This window comes from Lichenostomus cassidix, unplaced genomic scaffold, assembly GCF_008360975.1.
Source record: "Lichenostomus cassidix isolate B80296 unplaced genomic scaffold, HeHo_3.0 HiC_scaffold_37, whole genome shotgun sequence".
In the NCBI taxonomy this organism is placed as follows: Eukaryota; Metazoa; Chordata; class Aves; order Passeriformes; family Meliphagidae; genus Lichenostomus; species Lichenostomus cassidix.
In genome coordinates, this window is record NW_028147279.1 from 188,226 (window position 1) to 213,419 (window position 25,194).

The window sequence follows — 25,194 nt, forward strand, 5'->3', positions numbered from 1 at the left end:
ATTGAATCCAAAATGAACCTAAAATTCTTCCTCATGTCCCCAAATATCCCAAACATCCCAAAAGTCCCCAAATCCCCACAATGTCCCCAAATGTCCTCAAATATCCAAAATCTCCCCAAAGTCCCCAAAGTCCCCAAATATCCCCAATGTCCCCAACTGTCCCCAAATCCCCAAATATCCCCAATGTCCCTAATATCCCTCATGTCCCCAAATGTCCCCAAATGTCCCCAAAGTCTCCAACATCTCCAATGTCCCCAATGTCCCCATTAATGTCCCCATTAATGTCCCCAAATATCCCAAATGTCCTCAAATGTCCCAAATCACCCCAATGTCCCCAAATCCCCAAATGTCCCCAATGTCCCTAATGTCCCCAAATCCCCACCAATATCCCCATCAATGTCCCCAATGATGTCCCCAAATGTCCCCAATGTCCCCAAATCCCCAAATGTCCCCAAATGTCCCCAAATCCCCCAAATCCCCATTAATGTCCCCAACTGTCCCCAATGTCCCCAATATCCCCAAATCCCCCAATGTCCCCAACATCTCCAATGTCCCCAATGTCCCCAATGTCCCCAAATGTCCCCAAATCCCCCAAATGTCCCCAAATCCCCCAAATCCCCAAATCCCCCAATGTCCCCAATATCCCCAAACCTCAATGTCCCCAACATCTCCAATGTCCCCAATGTCCCCATTAATGTCCCCAATGTCCCCAAATCCCCAAATGTCCCCAAATCCCCAAATCCCCCAAATCCCCAATATCCCAAATGTCCCCAAATGTCCCCAAATCCCCTCAATGTCCCCAAATCCCCAAATCCCCACAATGTCCCCAATATCCCAACTGTCCCCAAATCCCCATTAATGTCCCCAGTGTCCCCAAATGTCCCCCTCAATGTCCCCAACATCTCCAATGTCCCCAAATCCTCAATCTCCCCAAATCCCCTCAATGTCCCCAATGTCCCCACTGTCCCCAGTGTCCCCATTAATGTCCCCAACTGTCCCCAATGTCCCCAAATCCCCCAAATCCCCACAGTGTCCCCAATATCCCAACTGTCCCCAAATCCCCATGAATGTCCCCATCAATGTCCCCTCAATGTCCCCAACTGTCCCCTCTGTCCCCAAATCCCCCAAATCCCCAATATCCCAACTGTCCCCAATGTCCCCAATGTCCCCAATGTCCCCAATGTCCCCCTCAATGTCCCCTCAATGTCCCCTGTGTCGCCAGGAGGTGCAGCAGCTCCTGCAGCTGCAGCAGTTGGTTTTGCTGCCAGGCCACTCCCTGCAGGGGACAGTGCCAGCCGCGGGGACAGTGACAGCCACGGTGACAGCGACAGCGCCCTTCCTGCTGTCACCCGGGCAGGGACAGACGGGACAGAGCGGTGAGACCTTTGTGGGGTCACTTTGGGGACATTTTGGGGACATTTTGGGGACATTTCGGGGGATTTAGGGTCATTTTGGGGACATTTTGGGGTCATTTTGGGGGATTTAGGGACATTTTGGGGACACTTTGGGGGCACTTTGGGGGATTTAGGGACACTTTGGGGACATTTTGGGGGTTTGGGGTCAGTTTGGGGTCATTTTGGGGGCATTTTGGGGACACTTTGGGGGATTTGGGGATACTTTGGGGTCATTTCAGGGGATTTGGGGTCAGTTTGGGGACATTTTGGGGACATTTAGGGACAGCGCCCTTCCTGCTGTCACCCGGACAGGGACAACAGGGACAGAGCGGTGAGAGTTATGGGATTTGGGGGATTTGTGAGATTTGGGGACATTTTGGGGGATTTGGGGTCACTTTGGGGACATTTAGGGACATTTAGGGACAGCGCCCTTCCTGCTGTCACCCGGACAGGGACAGCAGGGACAGAGCGGTGAGAGTTATGGGATTTGGGGGATTTGGGGACATTTTGGGGACATTTTGAAGACATTTTGGGGTCATTTTGGGGGATTTGGGGACACTTTGGGGACATTTTGGGGACATTTAGGGACAGCGCCCTTCCTGCTGTCACCCGGACAGGGACAGCAGGGACAGAGCAGTGAGACTGGGGACAGAAATGGGATTTGGGGACACTTTGGGGTCATTTTGGGGACATTTTGGGGTCATTTTGGGGTCATTTTGGGGACACTTTGGGGACATTTTGGGGACACTTTGGGGTCATTTTGGGGGATTTGGGGACATTTTGGGGTCATTTTGGGGTCATTTTGGGGACACTTTGGGGTCATTTCGGGGGATTTGGGGACATTTTGGGGACATTTAGGGACAGCGCCCTTCCTGCTGTCACCTGGACAGGGACAGCAGGGACAGAGCGGTGAGACTGGGGACAGAAATGGGATTTGGGGACATTTTGGGGACATTTAGGGAAGGGTCATTGGGGTCATTTTGGGTTTGGGGACATTTTATTTTGGGGGATTTGGGGACATTTTGGAGATTTGGGACATTTTGGGGACACTTTGGGGTCATTTTGGGGGATTTGGGGACACTTTGGGGTCATTTTGGGGACACTTTGGGGGATTTGGGGACATTTTGGGGTCAGAAATGGGATTTGGGGTCATTTTGGGGACACTTTGGGGACATTTTGGGGGATTTAGAGTCATTTTGGGGACATTTTGGGGGATTTAGGGACACTTTGGGGACACTTTGGGGACATTTTGGGGACATTTTGGGGGATTTGGGGACATTTTGGGGACATTTTGGGGGAATTTGGGGTCACAGATTGAATTTGGGGTCGCAGGTGACATTTGGGGGATTTGGGTTATTTGGGGTCACATTTGGGATTTGGGTTATTTGGGGTCACAGATTGGATTTGGGGTCACATTTGGGGTATTTGGGGTCACAGGGTTTGGGGGGATTTGGGGTCCTGTGGGGATTTTGGGACCCCTGACCCCCCAGTGACCCCAAAAACCCCAAATGTCCCCAAATGTCCCCAAATGACCCCAAAAACCCCAAATAACCCCAAAATTCCCACTGTTTTCCCCCCCAGGGCTTCTCCCTCCCCCCAACCTCTTTCAGCTACCTCAGCACAGCCCGGGGGGAATCCTGAGCAGCCGAGGGGCTCTGCAAGCACAGGTAAATCCTAAAAAAACCCTAAAAAAATCCTACAAAAATCCTAAAAACTTGAAAATCCCAAAAATCCCAAAAACTGCCCCAAAAAAACCCCAAAAACCGCCCAAAAAACCCCAAAAAAACACCCTAAAACCAGCCCGGGGGGAATCCTGAGCAGCCGAGGGGCTCTGCAAGCACAGGTAAAACCCCAAAAAAATCCTATAAAAATCCTACAAAAATCCTAAAAACCCAAATATCCCAAAAAACCCAAAAACTGCCCCAAAAAAATCCCAAAAAATACCCCAAAAAAACCACCCTAAAAACAGCCCAAACCAGCCCGGGGGGAATCCTGAGCAGCCGAGGGGCTCTGCAAGCACAGGTAAATCCTAAAAAAACCCTAAAAAAACCCTAAAAAAACCCTAAAAAACCTGAAAAAAAACCCTAAAAACCTGAAAAACCCCAAAAATCCCAAAAACTGCCCCAAAAAAACCCCAAAAAATACCCCAAAAAACCACCCTAAAAACAGCCCAAAACCAGCCCGGGGGGAATCCTGAGCAGCCGAGGGGCTCTGCAAGCACAGGTAAATCCTAAAAAAAACCCTAAAAAAACCCTAAAAAAATCCTAAAAACCCTAAAAACCTGAAAATCCCCAAAAATTCCTAAAAAAAACCCCAAAAAATCCCAAAAAATACCCCAAAAAACCACCCTAAAACCAGCCCAAACCAGCCCGGGGGGAATCCTGAGCAGCCGAGGGGCTCTGCAAGCACAGGTAAATCCTAAAAAAACCCTAAAAAAACCCTAAAAAACCCCCAAAAACCCTAAAATCCCTAAAAACCCCAAAAATCCCAAAAACTGCCCCAAAAAACCCCAAAAAATACCCCAAAAAAACCACCCTAAAAACAGCCCAAACCAGCCCGGGGGGAATCCTGAGCAGCCGAGGGGCTCTGCAAGCACAGGTAAATCCTAAAAAAACCCTAAAAAAACCCTAAAAAAACCCTAAAAAAATCCTAAAAACCCTAAAAACCTGAAAAACCCCAAAAATCCCAAAAACTGCCCCAAAAAAACCCCAAAAAATACCCCAAAAAACCACCCTAAAAACAGCCCAAAACCAGCCCGGGGGGAATCCTGAGCAGCCGAGGGGCTCTGCAAGCACAGGTAAATCCTAAAAAAATCCTATAAAAATCCTAAAAATCCTAAAAACCTGAAAATCCCCAAAAATTCCTAAAAAAAACCTCAAAAAACCCCCAAAAACCGCCCTAAAAACCCTAAAAAAACACCCTAAAACCAGCCCGGGGGGAATCCTGAGCAGCCGAGGGGCTCTGCAAGCACAGGTAAACCCCAAAAAAACCCTAAAAAAACCCTAAAAACCCCAAAAAACCCCAAAATCCCAAAAACTGCCCCAAAAAAACCCCAAAAACCGCCCTAAAAACCCTAAAAAAATACCCTAAAAATAGCCCGGGGGGAATCCTGAGCAGCCGAGGGGCTCTGCAAGCACAGGTAAATCCCAAAAAAACCCTAAAAAAACCCTAAAAACCCCAAAAAAACTGAAAATCCCAAAAACCGCCACAAAAAACCCCCAAAACTGCCCTAAAAACCCCAAAAAACCACCCTAAAACCAGCCCAAACCAGCCCGGGGGGAATCCTGAGCAGCCGAGGGGCTCTGCAAGCACAGGTAAATCCTAAAAAAACCCTAAAAAAATCCTAAAAACCCTAAAAACCACAAAAAACCCAAAAAACCCAAAAACTGCCCCGAAAAAACCCCCAAAAATACCCCAAAAAACCACCCTAAAAACAGCCCAAACCAGCCCGGGGGGAATCCTGAGCAGCCGAGGGGCTCTGCAAGCACAGGTAAAACCCCAAAAAAACCCTAAAAAAACCCTAAAAACCCTAAAAACCCCAAAAAACCTGAAAATCCATAAAAAACCCCCAAAAAATCCCGAAAAATACCCCAAAAAAACACCCCAAAAACAGCCCAAACCAGCCCGGGGGGAATCCTGAGCAGCCGAGGGGCTCTGCAAGCACAGGTAAAACCCCAAAAAAATCCTATAAAAAATCCTACAAACCCTAAAAACCCCAAAAAAACCCAAAATCTCAAAAACCGCCCCAAAAAACCCCCAAAACCCGCCCTAAAAACCCTAAAAAAACACCCTAAAACCAGCCCGGGGGGAATCCTGAGCAGCCGAGGGGCTCTGCAAGCACAGGTAAACCCCAAAAAAAATCCTATAAAAATCCTACAAAAATCCTAAAAACCCAAAATCCCAAAAAACCCAAAAACTGCCCCAAAAAAACCCCAAAAACCGCCCTAAAAACCCTAAAAAAACACCCTAAAAACAGCCCGGGGGGAATCCTGAGCAGCCGAGGGGCTCTGCAAGCACAGGTAAATCCTAAAAAAAACCCTAAAAAAACCCTAAAAACCCCAAAAAAACTGAAAATCCCAAAAACCGCCACAAAAAACCCACAAAACTGCCCTAAAAACCCCAAAAAACCACCCTAAAAACAGCCCAAACCAGCCCGGGGGGAATCCTGAGCAGCCGAGGGGCTCTGCAAGCACAGGTAAACCCTAAAAAAAACCCTATAAAAATCCTACAAAAATCCTAAAAACCCAAAAATCCCAAAAAACCCAAAAACTGCCCCAAAAAAACCCAAAAACCGCCCTAAAAACCCCCAAAAACTACCCCAAAAATACCCCAAAACCAGCCCGGGGGGAATCCTGAGCAGCCGAGGGGCTCTGCAAGCACAGGTAAATCCTAAAAAAACCCTAAAAAAATCCTAAAAACCCCAAAAACCCTAAAATCCCTAAAAAACCCCGAAAATCCCAAAAACTGCCCCAAAAAAACCCCAAAACCGCCCTAAAAACCCTAAAAAAACACCCTAAAACCAGCCCGGGGGGAATCCTGAGCAGCCGAGGGGCTCTGCAAGCACAGGTAAATCCTAAAAAACCTATAAAATCCTACAAAATCCTAAAATCCTAAAACCCCAAAACCTGAAAATCCCCAAAAATTCCTAAAACCCCAAACCCCCAAACCGCCCCTAAAACCCTAAAACCACCTAAAACCAGCCCGAGGGAATCCTGAGCAGCCGAGGGCTCTGCAGAAGCACAGGTAAATCCTAAACCCTAAAATCCTAAAAACCCTAAAACCACAAACCCAAAAACCCAAAATCTGCCCCAAAACCCCAAAACTGCCCAAAAACCCTAAAACACCCTAAAATCAGCCCGGGAATCTGAGCAGCCGAGGGCTCTGCAACACAGGTAAACCCCAAAAATCCTATAATCCTACAAAAACCCTAAAACCCAAAAAACCCAAAACCAAACCCCCAAAAATCCAAAAAACCCCAAAAAAACACCCTAAAAACAGCCCAAAACCAGCCCGGGGGGAATCCTGAGCAGCCGAGGGGCTCTGCAAGCACAGGTAAAACCCCAAAAAAATCCTATAAAAATCCTAAAAACCCTAAAAACCCCAAAAAACCCAAAAAACCCAAAATCTGCCCCAAAAAAACCCCAAAAACTGCCCTAAAAACCCCAAAAAAACACCCTAAAACCAGCCCAAACCAGCCCGGGGGGAATCCTGAGCAGCCGAGGGGCTCTGCAAGCACAGGTAAAACCCCAAAAAAACCCTAAAAAAACCCTAAAATCCCAAAACCCCCCTAAAAACTTGAAAATCCCAAAAATACCAAAAACTGCCCCAAAAAAACCCCAAAACCGCCATAAAAAACCCCAAAAATACCCCAAAAAACCCTAAAACCCCCCAAAAAATACCCCCAAAAAACCCTAAAATCCCAAAACCCTAAAAATACCCTAAAACCTCCAAAACCCCAAAATTTTTTGGGATCTTTCCTCTCTTTCCCAGAGTTTTTGGGGTATTTTAGGATTTTTTTGGGGTACTTTTGGGGATTATTTGGGTTCATTTCTGGGTTTTTTTGGGGTCTTTTTTGGGTTCATTTGTGGGATTTTTTGGGGTCATTTGTGGGATTTTTTTTGGGTTCATTTCTGGAATTTTTTTGGGGTAAATTTTGGGATTTTTTGGGTTCATTTGTGGGATTTTTTTGGGTCATTTTTGGGTTTTTTTGGGTTCATTTCGGGGATAATTTGTGGGATTTTTTTGGTTCATTTCTGGGTTTATTTTTGGGGTAATTTTGGGGTTTTAGGGTTCATTTGTGGGATTTTTTTGGGTTCATTTGTAGGATTTTTGGGGTAATTTGTGGGATTTTTTTGGGGTTCATTTCTGGAATTTTTTTTGGGTTCATTTCTAGGTTTTTTGGGTTCATTAGTGGGATTTTTTGAGTTCAGTTGTGGGATTTTTTTGGGGTAATTTATGGGAATTTTTGGGGTAATTTGTGGGATTTTTTTGGGTTCATTTGTAGGATTTTTGGGGTAATTTGTGGGATTTTTTTGGGTTCATTTCTGGAATTTTTTTTGGGTTCATTTATAGGATTTTGGGTTCATTTATAGGATTTTTGGGTTAATTAATTTATGGGATTTCTCCACAGCACCTATATAGGATTTTTGGGGTCATTTTTGGGATTTTTTTGGTTTTATTTGTGAGATTTTTGGTTTTATTTGTGGGTTTTTTTGGGGTAATTTGTGGGAGTTTTTGGAATTTATTTGTGGGATTTTTGGGTTCATTTTGGGGTAATTTGTGGGATTTTTTTGGGTTCATTTTTGGGATTTTTTTTGGGTTAATTTGTGGGATTTTTTAGGTTATTTTTGAGTTCATTTTTGGGTAATTTGTGGGATTTTTTGGGGTTCATTTCTGGAATTTTTTTTGGTTCATTTATAGGATTTTTGGGTTCATTTGTGGGAATTTTTGGGTTCATTAGTGGGATTTTTTGAGTTCAGTTGTGGGATTTTTTTGGGGTAATTTATGGGAATTTTTGGGGTAATTTGTAGGATTTTTTTGGTTATTTGTGGGATTTTCGGGTTAATTTTTGGGGGTTTTTTTGGGCTTAATTTCTGGAATTTTTTTGGGCTCATTTATAGGATTTTTGGGTTCATTTATAGGATTTTTTGGGCTAACCATTTTATGGGATTTCTCTCTCTCAGCCTCCCCGCCCTGCTCTCCCCGACTCTCCCCCCGGAGTTTCCCCCAAATGTCCCGAAAATCCCCCTGGAGCTGCCGAGGAGCCCAGCGACCTGGAGGAGCTGGAGCAGTTCGCCAGGACCTTCAAACAGAGGAGGATCAAGCTGGGATTCACCCAGGTTTGGGGTTTTTGTAGGATTTTTGTAGGGTTTTTATAGGATTTTTATAGGATTTTGGGGTTTTTTATGGGATTTTGGGGTTTTTGTTGGGGTTTTTTGGGGGATTTGGGATCCCAGCTGGAGCAGTTCGCCAGGACCTTCAAACAGAGGAGGATCAAGCTGGGATTCACCCAGGTTTGGGGTTTTTGTAGGGTTTTTATAGGATTTTTATAGGATTTTCATGGGATTTTGGGGTTTTTTGGGGTTTTTTTGGGGTTTTTTGGGGGATTTGGGATCCCAGCTGGAGCAGTTCGCCAGGACCTTCAAACAGAGGAGGATCAAGCTGGGATTCACCCAGGTTTGGGGTTTTTGTAGGGTTTTTATAGGATTTTGGGGTTTTTTATGGGATTTTGGGGTTTTTGGGGTTTTTTTTGGGGTTTTTTGGGGTTTTTTGGGGGATTTGGGATCCCAGCTGGAGCAGTTCGCCAGGACCTTCAAACAGAGGAGGATCAAACTGGGATTCACCCAGGTTTGGGGTTTTTGTAGGATTTTTATAGGATTTTTATAGGATTTTTATAGGATTTTGGGGTTTTTTTGGGGTTTTTTTGGGGTTTTTTGGGGGATTTTTGGGGTTTTTTGGGGTTTTATGGGATTTTTCAGATTGGGATTTTTTTTTTTTTGGGTCATTTAGGATTTTTGGGGATTTTTTTGGGATATTTTTTGGATTTTTTGGGGATTTTTTGGGGATTTTTTTGGGACTTTTTGGGGAATTTTTTGGGATTTTTGGGGATTTTTTGGGGATTTTGGGGAAATTTTGGGAATTTTTGGGATTTTTTGGGGAATTTTTTGGGGATTTTTGGGGGATTTTTTGGGGATATTTTTGGGATTTTTTGAGGAATTTTTGGGGATTTTTGGGGGAATTTTTGGGGGAATTTTTTGGGGCTTTTTTGGGGATTTTTGGGGAATTTTTTGGGATTTTTTTGGGATATTTTTGGGAGTTTTTGGGGATTTTTTTGGGATTTTTTTTCCCTTTTAGGGCGGCGTGGGTTTGAAATTTTGGGTCTCTATATGGGATTTTTGGGGTTTTTTGGGCATTTTTGGGGTTTTTCAGATCGGGATTTTTTTGGGGTGATTTAGGATTTTTTGGGGATATTTTTGGGATCATTTTGGGATTTTTTTAGGATATTTTTTGGGTTTTTCAGAGCGACGTTGGCCTCGCCATGGGGAAACTCTATGGGATTTTTGGGATTTTTTGGGATTTTTGGGGTTTTTGTGGCATTTTTGGGGTTTTTCGGATCGGGATTTTTTGGGGTGATTTTTGGGATCATTTTGGGATAATTTTGGGATAATTTTGGGATATTTTTGGGACATTTTTGGGGTTTTTTCGGGCGATGTTGGCCTCGCCATGGGGAAGCTCTATGGGATTTTTTTGGGATTTTTTGGGTTTTTCAGGCATTTTTGGGGTTTTTCGGGTCGGGATTTTTTGGGGATTTTTTGGGGTGATTTTTGGGATCATTTTGGGATATTTTGGGACATTTTTGGGATGTTTTTAGGGCGATGTTGGGCTCACCATGGGGAAGCTCTATGGGATTTTTTTGGGATTTTTGGGGTTTTTCAGGCATTTTTGGGGTTTTTCGGGTCGGGATTTTTAGGGATTTTTTTGGGGTGATTTAGGATGTTTTTAGGATTTTTTGGGGATAATTTTGGGGTTTTTTTGGGATGTTTTCAGGGCGATGTCGGTCTCGCCATGGGGAAGCTCTATGGGATTTTTTTTGGGATTTTTGGGGTTTTTCAGGCATTTTTGGGGTTTTTCGGGTCGGGATTTTTTGTGGCTATTTTGGGGATATTTTTGGGGTGATTTAGGATAATTTTGGGATAATTTTGGGACATTTTTGGGGTTTTTTAGGGCGACGTCGGGCTCGCCATGGGGAAGCTCTACGGCAACGACTTCAGCCAAACGACGATTTCGCGATTCGAAGCTTTGAATTTGAGCTTCAAGAACATGTGCAAGCTGAAGCCTCTGCTGGAGACCTGGCTGAGGGACGCAGGTGGGTTATTGATCGCCTATTGATCAGTTATCGATCAGTTATTGGTGATTGATTGGAACCGATAGGGATCGATAGGGATCAATAGGGATCAATAGGGATCAATAGTGACCCCACAGCCTCTGCTGGAGACCTGGCTGAGGGACGCAGGTGGGTTATTGATCACTTATTGATCACCTATTGATCGCTTATTGATTTGGTATTGATTGATTGATTGGAACCGATAGGGATCAATAGGGATCAATAGTGACCCACAGCCCCTGCTGGAGACCTGGCTGAGGGACGCAGGTGGGTTATTGATCACCTATTGATCAGGTATTGATCAGTTATTGATCAGGTATTGATTGATTGATCGGAACCGATAGAGATCAATAGGGATCAGTAGGGATTGATAGTGACGCTGAAGCCTCTGCTGGAGACCTGGCTGAGGGACGCAGGTGGGTTATTGATCAGCTATTGATCACCTATTGACCAGTTATTGATCAGTTATTGGTGATTGATTGGAACCAATAGGGATCGATAGGGATCAATGGGGATCAATAGAGATCAATAGTGATGCTGAAGCCACTGCTGGAGACCTGGCTGAGGGACGCAGGTGGGTTATTGATCAGGTATTGATCACCTATTGATCAGTTATTGATCAGTTATTGGTGATCGATAGGAACTGATAGGGATCAATAGGGATCAGTAGGGATTGATAGTGACGCTGAAGCCTCTGCTGGAGACCTGGCTGAGGGACGCAGGTGGGTTATTGATCACCTATTGATCAGTTATTGATCCGTTATTGGTGATCGATAGGGACTGATAGGGATCAATAGGAGCCAATAGGGGTCAATAGGGATCAATAGTGACCCACAGCCCCTGCTGGAGACCTGGCTGAGGGACGCAGGTGGGTTATTGATCACCTATTGATCAGGTATTGATTGAGTGATTGGAACCGATAGAGATCAATAGTGATCAATAGGAACTGATAAAGATCAATAGAGATCAATAAGGACAACACCAAACCCAAACCCCAAAATCCCCAAATCCCAAATAAACCCAAAATCCTCAAACCCCAAAAGACCCAAAAACCCCAAATCCCAAAAAACCCCAAAAAACCCAAAAACCCCCAAAAACCCAAAAACCCCAAAAAACCCCAAAAAAACCCCAAATCCCAAATCCCAAATCCTCAAATCCCCAAACCCCAAACCCCAAATCAACCCCAAAACCCCCAAAAACCCCAAAATCCCAAACAAAACCCCCCAAACCCCCCCAAAAAATCCCAAAAAATCCCAAAAAATCCCAAAAAATCCCAAAAAATCAAAAATTCCAAAAATTCTAAAAATCCCAAAAATCCCAAACCCCATAAAAACCCCAAATCCCAAACAACAAAAACCCTTTAAAAATCCCCCAAAATACAAAAAAACCCCTTAAAAAATTTAAAAAAACCCCAAAAAAATCCAAAAAAATCCAAAAAAAATCCAAGAAAAATCAAAAAAATCCCAAAAAAATCCCCAAAACCCCAAAACCCTATAAAAACCCTAAAACCCTATAAAACCCCACAGAGACGATGTCGGTGGACTCGACCCTGCCCAGCCCCCCCTCGCTGGGCTCCCAACCCCTCGGGGGCTTCGAGGCTCTGCCTGGCCGGCGGCGCAAGAAGAGGACGAGCATCGAGACCAACGTGCGCTTCGCCCTGGAGAAATCCTTCCTGGCGGTGAGAAAAACCCAAAAAATACCGAATTTAACCCAAAATTTGGGTGTGGGAAAAAATCCTGAAAAAAATCCTACAAAAAACCCATTAAAATGGCCCAAAATAGCTCAAAATGGCCCCAAAATGGCCAAAAAACAGCAAAAAATCTCCAAAATCCAACTGCGCTTCGCCCTGGAGAAATCCTTCCTGGTGGTGAGAGAAATCCCAAAAAATACCGAATTTAACCCGAAATTTGGGTGTGGGAAAAAATCCCGAAAAAATCCCATAAAAAACCCAAAAAAATCCCCCAAAAAACATCGAAAATGGTCCCAAAATGGCCAAAAAACCGCAAAATCCCCAAATATCCCAAATTTTCTGGAAATCCTTGAATTTCCCAAATTCCCTGAATTTCCCCAAATTTTGGATTTTCCCAAAATCCCATTTTTTCACCCCAAAACCAGAAGCAAAAACCAACATCCGAGGAGATTATTTTCCAAATCTCCCTCAAATCCACCCCAAATTCCCCTCAAAATGCCCCAAAACCACCCCAAATTCCCCCAAAATTCCGCGATTTTCCCCAAAGTTTCACATTTTCACTCCAAAAATTTTCGGGATTTTTCCCAAAATCCCATTTTTTCACCCCAAAAATAGAACCAGAAGCCCACCTCGGAGGAGATCCTGCTGATCGTGGAGCAGCTCACCCCAAATCCACCCCAAATCTCCCTCAAATTCCCCTTAAATGGCCCCAAATTCCCCCAAAATTCCGCGATTTTCCCCAAAATTTCACATTTTCACCCCAAAAAAGTTCAGAATTTTCCCAAAATCCCCTTTTTTCGCCCCAAAACCAGAACAAATACCCACCTCGGAGGAGATCCTGCTTCAAATCCATCCCAAATCTCCCTCAAATCACCCCAAATTCCCCCAAAATTCCACGATTTTCCCCAAAATGTCACATTTTCACCCCAAAAATTTTCGGGATTTTCCCAAAATCCCATTTTTTCACCCCAAACCAGAACCAAAAACCGACCTCGGAGGAGATCCTGCTTCAAATCCACCCCAAATCCACCCCAAATTTCGCCAAATCCACCCCAAATTCCCCCAAAATTCCGCGATTTTCCCCAAAATTCAGCGCTTTTTAACCCAAAATTTTCGGGATTTTTCCCAAAATCCCGTTTTTTCGCCCCAAAACCAGAACCAAAAACCCACATCCCGGGAGATCCTTTTTCAAATCTCCCTCAAATCCACCCCAAATCCACCCCAAATGACCCCCAAATCTCCTCAAAATGCCCTAAAACCACCCCAAAACCACCCCAAATCTCCCCGAAATTTCACATTTTTCCCCCAAAATTTTTGGGATTTTTCCCAAAATCCCGTTTTTTCACCCCAAACCCAGAACCAGAAACCCACATCCGAGGAGATCCTGCTGATCGCGGAGCAGCTCACCCAAAATCCCTCTCAAATTCCCCTTAAATAGCCCCAAATTCCCCCAAAAATTCCGCATTTTTTTCCCAAAATTTCACATTTTCACCCCAAAAATTTTCGGAATTTTCCCAAAATCCCGTTTTTTCGCCCCAAAAATAGAACCAGAAGCCCACATCCGAGGAGATCCTGCTGATCGCGGAGCAGCTGCACATGGAGAAGGAGGTGATCCGCGTTTGGTTCTGCAACCGGCGCCAGAAGGAGAAGAGGATCAACCCCTCGAGTGCCCCAAATCCCCCCAATTTCACCCCAAATCCGACCCCAAACGTGACCCCAAATCCCCCAAACCTGACCCCAAACCTGACCCCGAACCTGACCCCAAACCTGACCCCGAGTGTCACCCCGAGTGTCACCCCGAATGTCACCAACGTCGCCGGGAACAGCGTCGGGAAATCGACCAGTTTTGGAGGTCATGGGGTGAGGATTTGGGGGATTTTTGGGGTTTTTGGGGTTTTGGGGGTTTTTGGGAGGTTTTGGGGTTTTTTTTGGTTTTTGTTTTTTGGGTTTTTGGGTTTTGGGGTTTGGGGGATTCTGGGGGTTTTAGGGTTTTGGGGGTTTGAGAAGTTTTTGGGGTTTTGGTTTTTGGGAGTTAGTGGAATTTTGGGGTTTGATTTTTAGTTTTGGGGGTTGGGTTTGGGTTTGGGATTATCACTCTGTCCATATGGGGTTTTGGGGGTTTTGGGGTTTTTTGGGGTGGGTATTTGGTTTGGGGTTTTGGGGTTTGAAGATTTTGGGGTGTCTGAGGATTTGGGTTTGGTGGAGATTTGGGGGTTTTTGTTGAGCTTTGGGGGTTTTGTTTTAAAGGATTTGGGGGTTTTTTTGGGATTCTTGGGATTTTGTGATTTGGGGTTTGTGTTTTCTTGGGGGTTTTGGTGATTGGGGAGTTGGGGTGGTCTTGGGGGCTTTTGGGGTTTTTGGAGCTTTTGGGGTTTGAGTTTTTTGGGGTTGTTTTGGGAGTTTGCAGCTTTTGAGGATTTTGGGGTTTTTGGGGTTAATTTGGGGTTGATTTGGGGTTTTGGGGTTTTGGGATTGGTCACTCTGTCCATATGGGTTGGACATTGTCCCTATAGGGTCTCTGCCCCAAAATGTCCCCAAATGTCCCAAAATGTCCCCAAAATGATCCCAAATATCCCAAATGTCCCCCAGATGACCCCAAATGTCCCAAAATGTCCCCAAAATGTCCCCGAATGTCCCCAAAATGTCCCAAAATGTCCCCAAATGACCCCAAATGTCCCCAAAATGATCCCAAAATGTCCCCAATGTTCCCCAAATGTCCCCAAAATGACCCCAAATGTCCCCAAAATGACCCCAAGATGTCCCCAAATCCCAAAAATGATCCCAAAATGTCCCAAAATGTCCCCAAATGTCCCCAAATGACCCCAAATGACCCCAAAATGACCCCAAATGTCCCCAAATGTCCCCAAAATGTCCCCAAATGTCCCCACCAGGTGACCGGTCACACTCCTGGCTCCGCCCTCGGCCTCCCCTCCCCCCTCGGCACCGCAGGTGAGCCTGGAAGGGATTTTGGGGCAATTTCGGGGATTTTGGGTCAATTTTAGGTTATTTTGGGTCAATTTAACTCTATTTTGGGTCAATTTCTGCGGATTTTGGGTCAATTTCTGTGGATTTTGGTCACTTTGGGGTCCCACCCCTGACTGACCAACTGACCAACTGCCCAACTGCCCAACTGACCAGCTGACCAACTGACCATCTCTCCTCTCTCCCCTCCCCCGCAGTGACCTCGCTGACCTCTGCTGCCCCTCTGCGCCCCTCCCCCACCCCATCCCCCCTCGGCTCCGGGTGAGTGTGGGGGAGGGGCGGGGGGGGAGGGGCGCCGGGTGACCTCTGAGTGACCATTGAGTGACCATTGAGTGACCAATGAGTGACCATTGAGTGACCTCTGAGTGACCATTGAGTGACCATTGAGTGACCAATGAGTGACATCTGAGTGACCTCTGAGTGACCTCTGAGTGACCACTGAGTGACCACTGAGTGACCACTGAGTGACCAATGAGTGACCATTGAGTGACCTCTGAGTGACCGCTGAGTGACCAATGAGTGACCCCTGAGTGACCACTGAGTGACCAATGAGTGACCAATGAGTGACCTCTGAGTGACCCTGAGTGACCTCTGAGTGACCCTGAGTGACCTCTGAGTGACCAATGAGTGACCAATGAGTGACCTCTGAGTGACCAATGAGTGACCACTGAGTGACCATTGAGTGACCAATGAGTGACCATTGAGTGACCAATGAGTGACCAATGAGTGACCTCTGAGTGACCCTGAGTGACCTCTGAGTGACCAATGAGTGACCACTGAGTGACCATTGAGTGACCAATGAGTGACCATTGAGTGACCACTGAGTGACCAATGAGTGACCACTGAGTGACCTCAGTGACCCTGAATGACCTCTGAGTGACCCCCGAGTGACCCCAGAGTGACCCCCGAGTGACCCCTGAGTGACCATTGAGTGACCATTGAGTGACCAATGAGTGACCTCAGTGTGTGACCACTGAGTGACCCCTGAGTGACCTCTGAGTGACCAATGAGTGACCAATGAGTGACCCTTAGTGACCTCTGAGTGACCACTGAGTGACCTCTGAGTGACCACTGAGTGACCATTGAGTGACCACTGAGTGACCTCTGAGTGACCACTGAGTGACCATTGAGTGACCATTGAGTGACCTCTGAGTGACCTGAGTGACCATTGAGTGACCATTGAGTGACCCCTGAGTGACCGCTGAGTGACCTCTGAGTGACCCCTGAGTGACCTCTGAGTGACCAATGAGTGACCATTGAGTGACCAATGAGTGACCCCTGAGTGACCTCTGAGTGACCACTGAGTAACCATTGAGTGACCATTGAGTGACCAATGAGTGACCCCTGAGTGACCAGTGAGTGACCATTGAGTGACCAATGAGTGACCCCTGAGTGACCATTGAGTGACCATTGAGTGACCAATGGGTGACCAATGAGTGACACTGAGTGACCATTGAGTGACCATTGAGTGACCACTGAGTGACCACTGAGTGACCCCTGAGTGACCTCTGAGTGACCATTGAGTGACCATTGAGTGACCATTGAGTGACCAATGAGTGACCAATGAGTGACACTGAGTGACCATTGAGTGACCATTGAGTGACCACTGAGTGACCACTGAGTGACCCCTGAGTGACCTCTGAGTGACCATTGAGTGACCATTGAGTGACCATTGAGTGACCAATGAGTGACCAATGAGTGACACTGAGTGACCATTGAGTGACCATTGAGTGACCACTGAGTGACCACTGAGTGACCCCTGAGTGACCTCTGAGTGACCATTGAGTGACCATTGAGTGACCATTGAGTGACCAATGAGTGACCAATGAGTGACACTGAGTGACCACTGAGTGACCATTGAGTGACCAATGAGTGACCAATGAGTGACCACTGAGTGACCAATGAGTGACCATTGAGTGACCAATGAGTGACTGCTGAGTGACCTCTGAGTGACCACTGAGTGACCAATGAGTGACTGCTGAGTGACCATTGAGTGACCATTGAGTGACCTCTGAGTGACCACTGAGTGACCAATGAGTGACTGCTGAGTGACCATTGAGTGACCAATGAGTGACCTCTGACTGACCTCAGTGTGTCTTTGCAGGACAATGCTGGGGGGGTTGCTGAGCCCGCTGGCCACCATCCAAGGTAATTGATTGATTGATTAATTGATTGACAGGTGATCGATTGATTGATAGGTGTGATTGACAGGTGTGTGATGGGTGATTGACAGGTGTGAGTGATTGATTGACAGGTGTGTGATTGACAGGTGTGTGACCACACCCCGCTGGCCACCATCTCAGGTAATTGATTGATCGATCGATCGATCGATTGATTGACAGGTGATCAATTGATTGATTGACGGGTGTGAGTGATTGACAGGTGATCGATTGATTGGCAGGTGTGCAATGGTGATTGACAGGTGTGAGTGATTGATTGACAGGTGTGTGATTGAGAGGAGTGTGATTGACAGGTGTGTGACCACACCCCGCTGGCCACCAGCTCAGGTGGGTGATTGATTGATTGATTGATTGACAGGTGTGATTGATTGATAGGTATGAATGATTGACAGGTGTGAGTGACAGGTGTGCAATGGTGATTGACAGCTGTGATTGATTGATTGACAGGTGGGGATTTGGGAATTTGGGGATTTTTGGGATTTTGGGATTCCCTAGGGGATATTTTGGGGAGGATCTGCGGGATTTGGGGATTTTGGGATTTTTTTTGGGATTTTGGGATTTCCTATGGGATTTGGGGATTTGGGACTTTGGGATTTCGAGATTTTGGGATTTTGGAATTTTGGGATTTTGGGATTTGGGGATTTTGGTCTCTGTGGGATTTCGGGTTTCCCTATGGAATATTTTGGGGTTTCCCTGTTGGATTTTGGGATTTTTTTTCGATTTTGGGATTTCCCTAGGGGATATTTTTGGATTTCGGGTTTCCCAATGGGATTTGGGGTCGATATTTTGGGATTTCGGTCCCTGTGGGATTTGGGGTTTCCCTATAGGATTTTGGGGTTTCCCATGGGATATTTTGGGATTTGGGGTCAATATTTCGGGATTTTGGTCCCGATGGGGTTTCAGGTCCCTTTCGGGGTCCCTGACGCCCCTCCCCCTCTCTCTCCCCTCCCCTCCCCCCCTCTCTCCCCTCCCCCCCCCTCTCTCTCTCTCCGCAGCTCTGTGCACCCGCCCTCCCCCTGCCCCGCCTGCGGACTCGGGGCGCCGCTGCTGGGAGGGGCGGCGGCCAGGGGAGGGGCGCGCGCGACCCCGCGCTGTTCCCCTCCCCCTCCCCCGCCCCTCCCCCACCCCCTCCCCCTCCCCCTCCCCCTCCTGCTCCTCCTGCAGCGACAGCGACCCCTCCCCCCCCTCCCCTCCCCCACACCGCGGGGGGGGCGATTGAAAGGGGAGGGGGGGGAGGGGCGGCCCAACCCCCACCCCGGCTAGACACCAAAAACCCCTCCCCCACCCCACCCTTTAATTAATTTAATTTAATTTAATTTATGATGCTCTGACCGGGGTGGGGTGGGGGAGGGGAAAACAACCTCACCCCTCCCCCACCCCGGCGCCCCTCCCCCACCCCCGAGTTGATTTTGGGGGTTCCGGAGACCCGAAAAGGGCGAAATTCGCCCCGAATTTTTGAGGTGGGGGGAGGGGAAAGTTCCCCAAACCACCCCAAAAGTGACTTTTTTTAGCACCAAAAATATCCTCGCGGGGTGGGGGAGGGCGCCCCCTCCCCACCCCCTCTCAGCTGAGCCCAAAGTTCGCAACAGTCTGACCTCGCGAGGGGGATGGGAGATTTGGGGGAAAATTCGGGGAATTTTGGGAAATTTTGGGAATTTTTGGGAATTTTTTGGGATTTTTTTTGAATTTTTTTTGAATTTTTTGGGATTTTTTTTATTTTTTGGGGATTTTTTAAAAAATTTTTTGGGGATTTTTTTTGGGATTTTGGGGAATTTTGGAGGCCACGCCCCTCGCCCCTCCCCCTCCTCTATTTATTGTCCCCCTGGGGGGCGTGGCTTGGGGGGAGGGGAAATTGGGGGGAAAAGGGAGGAAAAAGGGAAAAAAATGAAGGAAAAAGGGAAAAAATTAAGAAAAAGGAGAAAAATTTGAAGAAAAAGGAGAAAAAATTGAAGAAAAAGGGAAAAATCCGAGAAAAAAGGAGAAAAAATTGATGAAAATTGAGAGAAAAACGACGAAAAAGGAAAAAAAATCTACAAAAAAGGAGAAAAAATGATGAAAATTGAGAGAAATTTGACGGAAAATGAAAGAAAATTGACAAAAAATGAGAGAAAATCGACGGAAAAGGAGAAAAAAATCGACGGAAAAAAATTGAGGAAAAAGGAGAAAAAATTGACGAAAATTGAGAGAAAAAAATTGACAAAAAATGAGAGAAAATTGAGGAAAAAGGAGAAAAAATCGACGGAAAAAATTTGAGGAAAAAGGGAAAAAAAGGAAGAAAAAAGAGAAATGAGGAAAAGAAAAGGAAATTTGAGGAAAAGGAAAAGAGGAAAAATGGAGAAAATGAGGAGAAAAATGAGGAGAAAAAGGGAAATCGAGAGAAAAAGAGGAAAAAGAGAAAAAAGGAGAGAAAGAGAAAAAAGAGAAAAAACTCCTGGAAAAGTTGAGAAAAAAAAGAAAAAATTATCGGAAATTTTGGAAAAAAAGGAAAAAATTCTCCTGGAAAAGTTGGAAAAAAAGACAAAAAATTCTAAAAAAAAAAAAAAAATTCTCAGAAAATTGAAAAAAAGGGAAAAATTCCTGGAAAAGTTTGGAAAAAAGAGAAAAAAATTCATGGAAAAGTAGAAAAAAGAGAAAAATTCTCCTGGAAAAATTGGAAAAAAAAAGGAAAATTATCGGAAAATTTGGGAAAAAAACCGAAAAACTCTCCTGGAAAATTTGGGAAAAAAAAGGAAAAAATTCTCCTGGAAAAGTTGGGGAAAAAGAGAAAAATTTCTTCTGGAAAATTTGAGAAAAAAGAGGAAAAATTATCAGAAAATTTGGGAAAAAAGAGGAAAGAATTCTTGGAAAATTTGAGAAAAAAAGGAAAAATTCTCCTGGAAAATTTGGGAAGAAAAGGAAAAATTCTCAGAAAATTTGGGAAAAAAAGAGAAAAAATCCTCAGAAAATTTGAGAAAAAAGAGGAGAAAATTGAGGAAAAAAGAGGAAAAATTCTCCTGGAAAAGTTGGAAAAAGAGGAAAAATTATCAGAAAATTTGGGAAAAAAAGGAAAAATTCTCCTGGAAAAGTTGGGGAAAAAAAGGAAAAGATCATCAGAAAATTCGGGAAAAAAAGGAAAAACTATCGGAAAATTTGGAAAAAAAAGAGGAAAAATTCTCCTGGAAAAGTTGGAAAAAAGAGAAAAAATTCTTCTAGAAAAGTTGAGAAAAAGAGGAAAAATTATCGGAAAATTTGGGAAAAAAGAGAAAAAAATTCTCGGAAAAGTTGGAAAACAAGAGAAATAAATTCTCCTGGAAAAGTTGGAAAGAAGAGGAAAATCAACCAAAAAAAAAAGGACAAAAAGCAAAAGACCAAAAAAAGGCCAAAAAGAGGCAAAAAAAGCCCAAAATGCCTCCTGCCCCTCCCCCCGCAGTGCCTGACCCCCCCGAGCCCCAAAAAAGACACAAAATACCTCACGGAGCCCCAAATCCCCTGAATTTCACCCCAAAAACTTCCCTGGACTTCTCCCGCGAGAAAACTGTGAAAAGGGAAAAAAAAAAAAAATTCCCCAAAATTCGCTTTTTTTGGGGAAAAAAAAAATCCCCAAAAATTTGGGGGAAGCCGGAATGTAGCCCCGCCCACTTGTGGGGTTTTTTTGGGGTTTTTTTGGGGGGTTTTGGGGGTTTTTTGGGATTGAGAGAGAGATGGAAAATGGGAAAAAAAAATTGAGGGAAAAAAATGGAAATTTTGGGTTTTTCTCGGGGAGGGGAGGGGGGAGGGGCGACCCCGATTTTTGGGGTTTTTGTTGTGATTTTTTGTATGGAAAAAAAAAATGGGAAAAAAGGGTCCTGGAGGAAAAAAATGGGGAAAAAATGGGGAAAAATGGGAAAAAATGGGGGAAAAAAAGTGAATTTTGGGGGTTTTTGAACCTCCTGGAGACCAAAGGAAAGTGAAAAAGAGGAAAAAAATGATGGAAAGTTGGGAAAACGACCCAAAAAAATGGAGGAAAAAACAAAAAAAAAAGGGGAAAAGACGAAAAATGTTGAAAAAAAAGCCAAAAAAAGCCGAAAAGAAACAAAAAAAAAATAGCCGAAAAGGCAAAAAAAAAGCTTTAAAAAGCCAAAAAAAAATGAAATGAAGCCAAAAAATGGAGATGGAAGGACTGGGAATGGATGGAAAAAGAGGAAATTTGGGGAAAAATGGGAGGAAAAGGAGGAAAAAAGGATGGAAATTGGTGAAAAAGGATGGAAATTTGTAAAAAAAGGAGGAAAAAAGGATGGAAATTGGTGAAAAAGGAGGAAAAAAGGAGGAAAAAGGAGGAAAAAGGAGGAAAAATGACAAAAATGGACAAGAAAAGGACAAAAATGGACAAAAATGGACAAAAACTGGCGAAAAATGGCCAGAAAAGGACAAAAACTGGCCAAAAAAATTGGCCAGAAAAGGACAAAAACTGGCAAAAAAACCCAAAAAAAAGACAGAAAATGCCAAAAAAAGGAGCGAAAATGCCAAAAAAGGACAAAAACGGGCGGAAAAAGCCCAAAAAAGGGCCAAAAACGCCCAAAAAAAGGACAAAAAAAAGCCAAAAAGAAGCGCCGCGCCCAAACCTCAGCCGGAAGCCACAGAAAAGTGTGAAAAACCCGAAAAAAAGGAGTTTTTTTAGACCAAAAAAGGGGCGTGGCCTGAGCGGGGGGGAGGGGCAGCTCCGCCCCCCGCCCCTCCCCCACCCCCGAAGCTTTAATGAACCAAAAATGGCGCCGGGGGGGGGAGGGGCGCCGGAAATACCTCAGAACTGAAACCAAATAGGGGGGAGGGGAGGGGGGGAGGGGCGAGCGGGACCCCCGGGGGGAGGGGGGGTGGTGGTCAGTGGTGGTCATCGGTGGTCATCGGTGGTCATCGATGGTCAGGGGTGGTCATCGGTGGTCATTGGTGGTCATCGGTGATCATTGGTGGTCATCAGTGGTCATTGGTGGTCAGTGGTGGTCATCAGTGGTCATTGGTGGTCAGCGGTGGTCATTGGTGGTCATCGGTAGTCATCAGTGGTCATTGGTTGGTGGTCATCGGTGGTCAGCGGTGGTCATCAGTGGTCAGCAGTGGTCATTGGTGGCCTTAGGGTGGTCAGGGTCATGGTGGCCACAGTGGCTTTGGTCGTGGTGGTCATTGTCATGGTCATAGTGGTCATCGTCGTGGTCATAGTGGTCACAGTCATGGTCATGGTGGCTTTGCTCATGGTCATTGTCATGGCCGTGGTGGTCATGGTGGCCATAGTGGTCATGGTCATGGTCATGGTCATTGTCATGAGGGTCATGATGGTCATGGTGGTCATAATGGTCATGGTGGCCTTTGTCATGGTCATAGTCATGGTGGCCACAGTCATGGTCATCACCATGGTGGTCATGGTGATCATGGTCATGGTCATCATCATGGTCATGGTCATCGTGATGGTCATGGTCATCGTGGCCATAGTGGCCTTGTTCATGGCCATGGTCATGGTGGTCATGGTGGCCATTGTCCCTGTCACACTGGCCATGTCATCACCACGGTCACAGTGGTCATTGTCATTGTCCCCGTCATGCTGGCCATTGCCATTGTCCTGGCCATGGTGACCATCGCCATGGTGGCCGTTTGTCATTGTCCCTGTCACTGCGGCCATTGGCCATTGTCCTGGTCATGATGGTTCCAATGGCCATTGGCCTTGACCATTGTCAGTGTGGCCATTGTCATTGTCCTGGCCGTGGTGACCATTGCCAAGGTGACCATTGTCATTGTCCTGGCCATGGTGACCATCGCCATGGTGGTCATCGCCAAGGTGACCATTGTCATTGCCATGGTGACCATTGCCATTGTCCTGGCCATGGTGGCCATTGTCACTGTGGTCATTGTCCTGGTCACAGTGGCCACTGTCCCTGTCACAGTGGCCATTGGCCATTGTCCTGGCCATGGTGGTCATTGGCCATTGTCCTGGTCATGGTGGCCATTGTCACAGTGGCCATTGTCACTGTCCTGGCCATGGTGACCATCGCCGTGGTGACCACTGTCCCTGTCACGATGACCACTGTCCCTGTCACGATGACCACTGTCCCTGTCACACTGACCACACTGACCACACTGACCACACTGCCCACTTCGGCCACAGCCGCCATGACCGCGACGACTGACCGACTGACCACCCCGCCCACCGTGACGTCACCACCCTGGGCCCCGCCCACCATGTGACGTCACCCCACAGTAGCCCCGCCCACCCCGATGACGTCACTCCCTATGACGTCATCCCCATCCTGCAGCCAAAGACAGCCGGGGAGGGAGGGGGGAGGGGCCGGGGGAGGGTTTCGCCCCGCCCCGTGACGTCACGCCCCGCCCTCCCCATGACGTCACGCCCCCCGATGATGACGTCACCCCCCTCCCGCAGCCAAAGAGGACACAGAAATACCTCAGAGCCAACCAAAGAGCCCCTCCCCCACTCCCGGGGGGGCTTTCGGGGTTTTTCCCCAAACTTTCGGGGTTTTTCCCCAAATTTTCGGGGTTTTTCCCCAAATTTCGGGGTTTTTCCCCATTTTCCGGGGGGGTCCGGGGGTGTCACGTGACCCCGGGGGCGGCGAGCAGCCAAAGACTTTTCCCCTCCCCCCACCCCTCGCCGCCCCTCCCCCACCCCACCCCCTGTGGGTTTTTTTTGTGTTTTTTGTGGTTTTTTTTTGTTTTTTGTTGTTTTTTTTTTTTTTACAGGAATCGACCCAAAATCGGTTCCGGAAAAAATTTTAAAAATTAAAAAAAAAAAAAAAATTAAAAAATTTAACAAAATGAAAAAAAAAATGAACAAAAAATCAAAATTGAAAAACCCAAAAAAAAAACCCCAAAAATCCCCAAAACCGAACCGAAACCTCAAAAAAAACTTCCCCAAAAATCTGGGAAGTTCATAATAATAAATAAGAATAAAAATATAAAAACAAAAAAAAAAAGAAAATCAAAACCAAAAATACCAAATAAACGCCAAAAAAAAAAGCAAAAAAAGCAAAAGCTGGAAAAGTTCCCAAAAAAGCCAAAAAAATAGAAAGAAGGAAAAATTAAAAAAAAAAAAGGGAATTTCTATTTCCGCCCCTCCCCCACCCCAAAGGGTCTATTTTTGACGTCATCAGCCCCTGGCCACGCCCACCACAGCCCTGACCACGCCCATCGCTGTAGCCACGCCCCTTTGTCCTTCTATGGTCATCCCAGCACCGCCCATCGCCCCGCCCATCGCCACGCCCCTTTGCCCATATATGGTCATGTTAGCCACGCCCACCCTGGCCACGCCCCTTCGTCACGTCGGGAGTTCCATTTGGGGAATTTATTCGGATTTTTTGTGGAATTTTTTTTCGGTTTTTTTGGGTTTTTTTTCGGTTGTTAGTTTCGGGTTTTGGATTTGGTTTCGATTTTGGGTTTTTTTGGATTTGTTTGGGATTTTTTTTGGTTTTTTTTTAATTTTTGGGATTTTTTTTGGTTTTTTTTTTTCATTTTTTGGGGATTTTTTTATTTTTTGGGGATTTTTTAGTTTTTGGGGACTTTTGGGATTTTTTGGATTTTTAAAATTTTTTTTTTTTTTTGGGGAATTTTTGGGATTTTTTGATTTTTTAAAAAAATTTTGGGAATTTTTGGATTTTTAAATTTTTTTTATTTATTTTGGGATTTTTTGGGGGATTTTTTTGTATTTTTTTTTTAATTTTTTGGGATATTTTTGGGGATTTTTTTTGGTAAGTTTTTTTTTATTTTTTGGGGATTTTTTTTTTATTTTTTTGGGATTTTTTTATTTTATTTTTTGGGGATTTTTTTGTAATTTTTTTTTATTTTTTTGGGGATTTTTTTTTTCCTCGTTTTCCCGCCTTTTCCGGCAGTTTCTCCTCCAGCCCCGCGAGCGTCGGACGCGGGAAAAATTCAAAAAATAAATAAAAAAAAAAGTCTGTAAATTTCCACCCCGCGCTGCTGAATGGATCCGTCCGGATTTCCCCCCCGGAATCCCTTTGGAACATTCCAGAAACCCCCAAACCCCCCCGTTAATTGGTACATCCCATTTTGGGGTCATCCGGATCCCCCTCCGGTCCCGCTTGGTACATTCCG

At 45.6% G+C, this 25,194-nt stretch overlaps 1 protein-coding gene across 1 annotated transcript; it reads left to right on the top strand.

The window, feature by feature from the left end:
* Positions 1-1,192: 1,192 nt before the first annotated feature.
* LOC146423481 (POU domain, class 2, transcription factor 2-like) lies at positions 1,193-17,411 on the top strand. Its single transcript, XM_085044623.1, has 10 exons — positions 1,193-1,376; positions 2,976-3,061; positions 8,078-8,233; positions 10,119-10,260; positions 11,805-11,956; positions 13,514-13,828; positions 14,860-14,917; positions 15,148-15,211; positions 17,055-17,148; positions 17,394-17,411. The coding sequence occupies exons 1-9, from the start codon at positions 1,193-1,195 to the stop codon at positions 17,104-17,106; spliced, it is 1,209 nt and encodes a 402-aa protein (XP_084900749.1). The 3' UTR covers positions 17,107-17,148; positions 17,394-17,411.
* Positions 17,412-25,194: the final 7,783 nt, after the last annotated feature.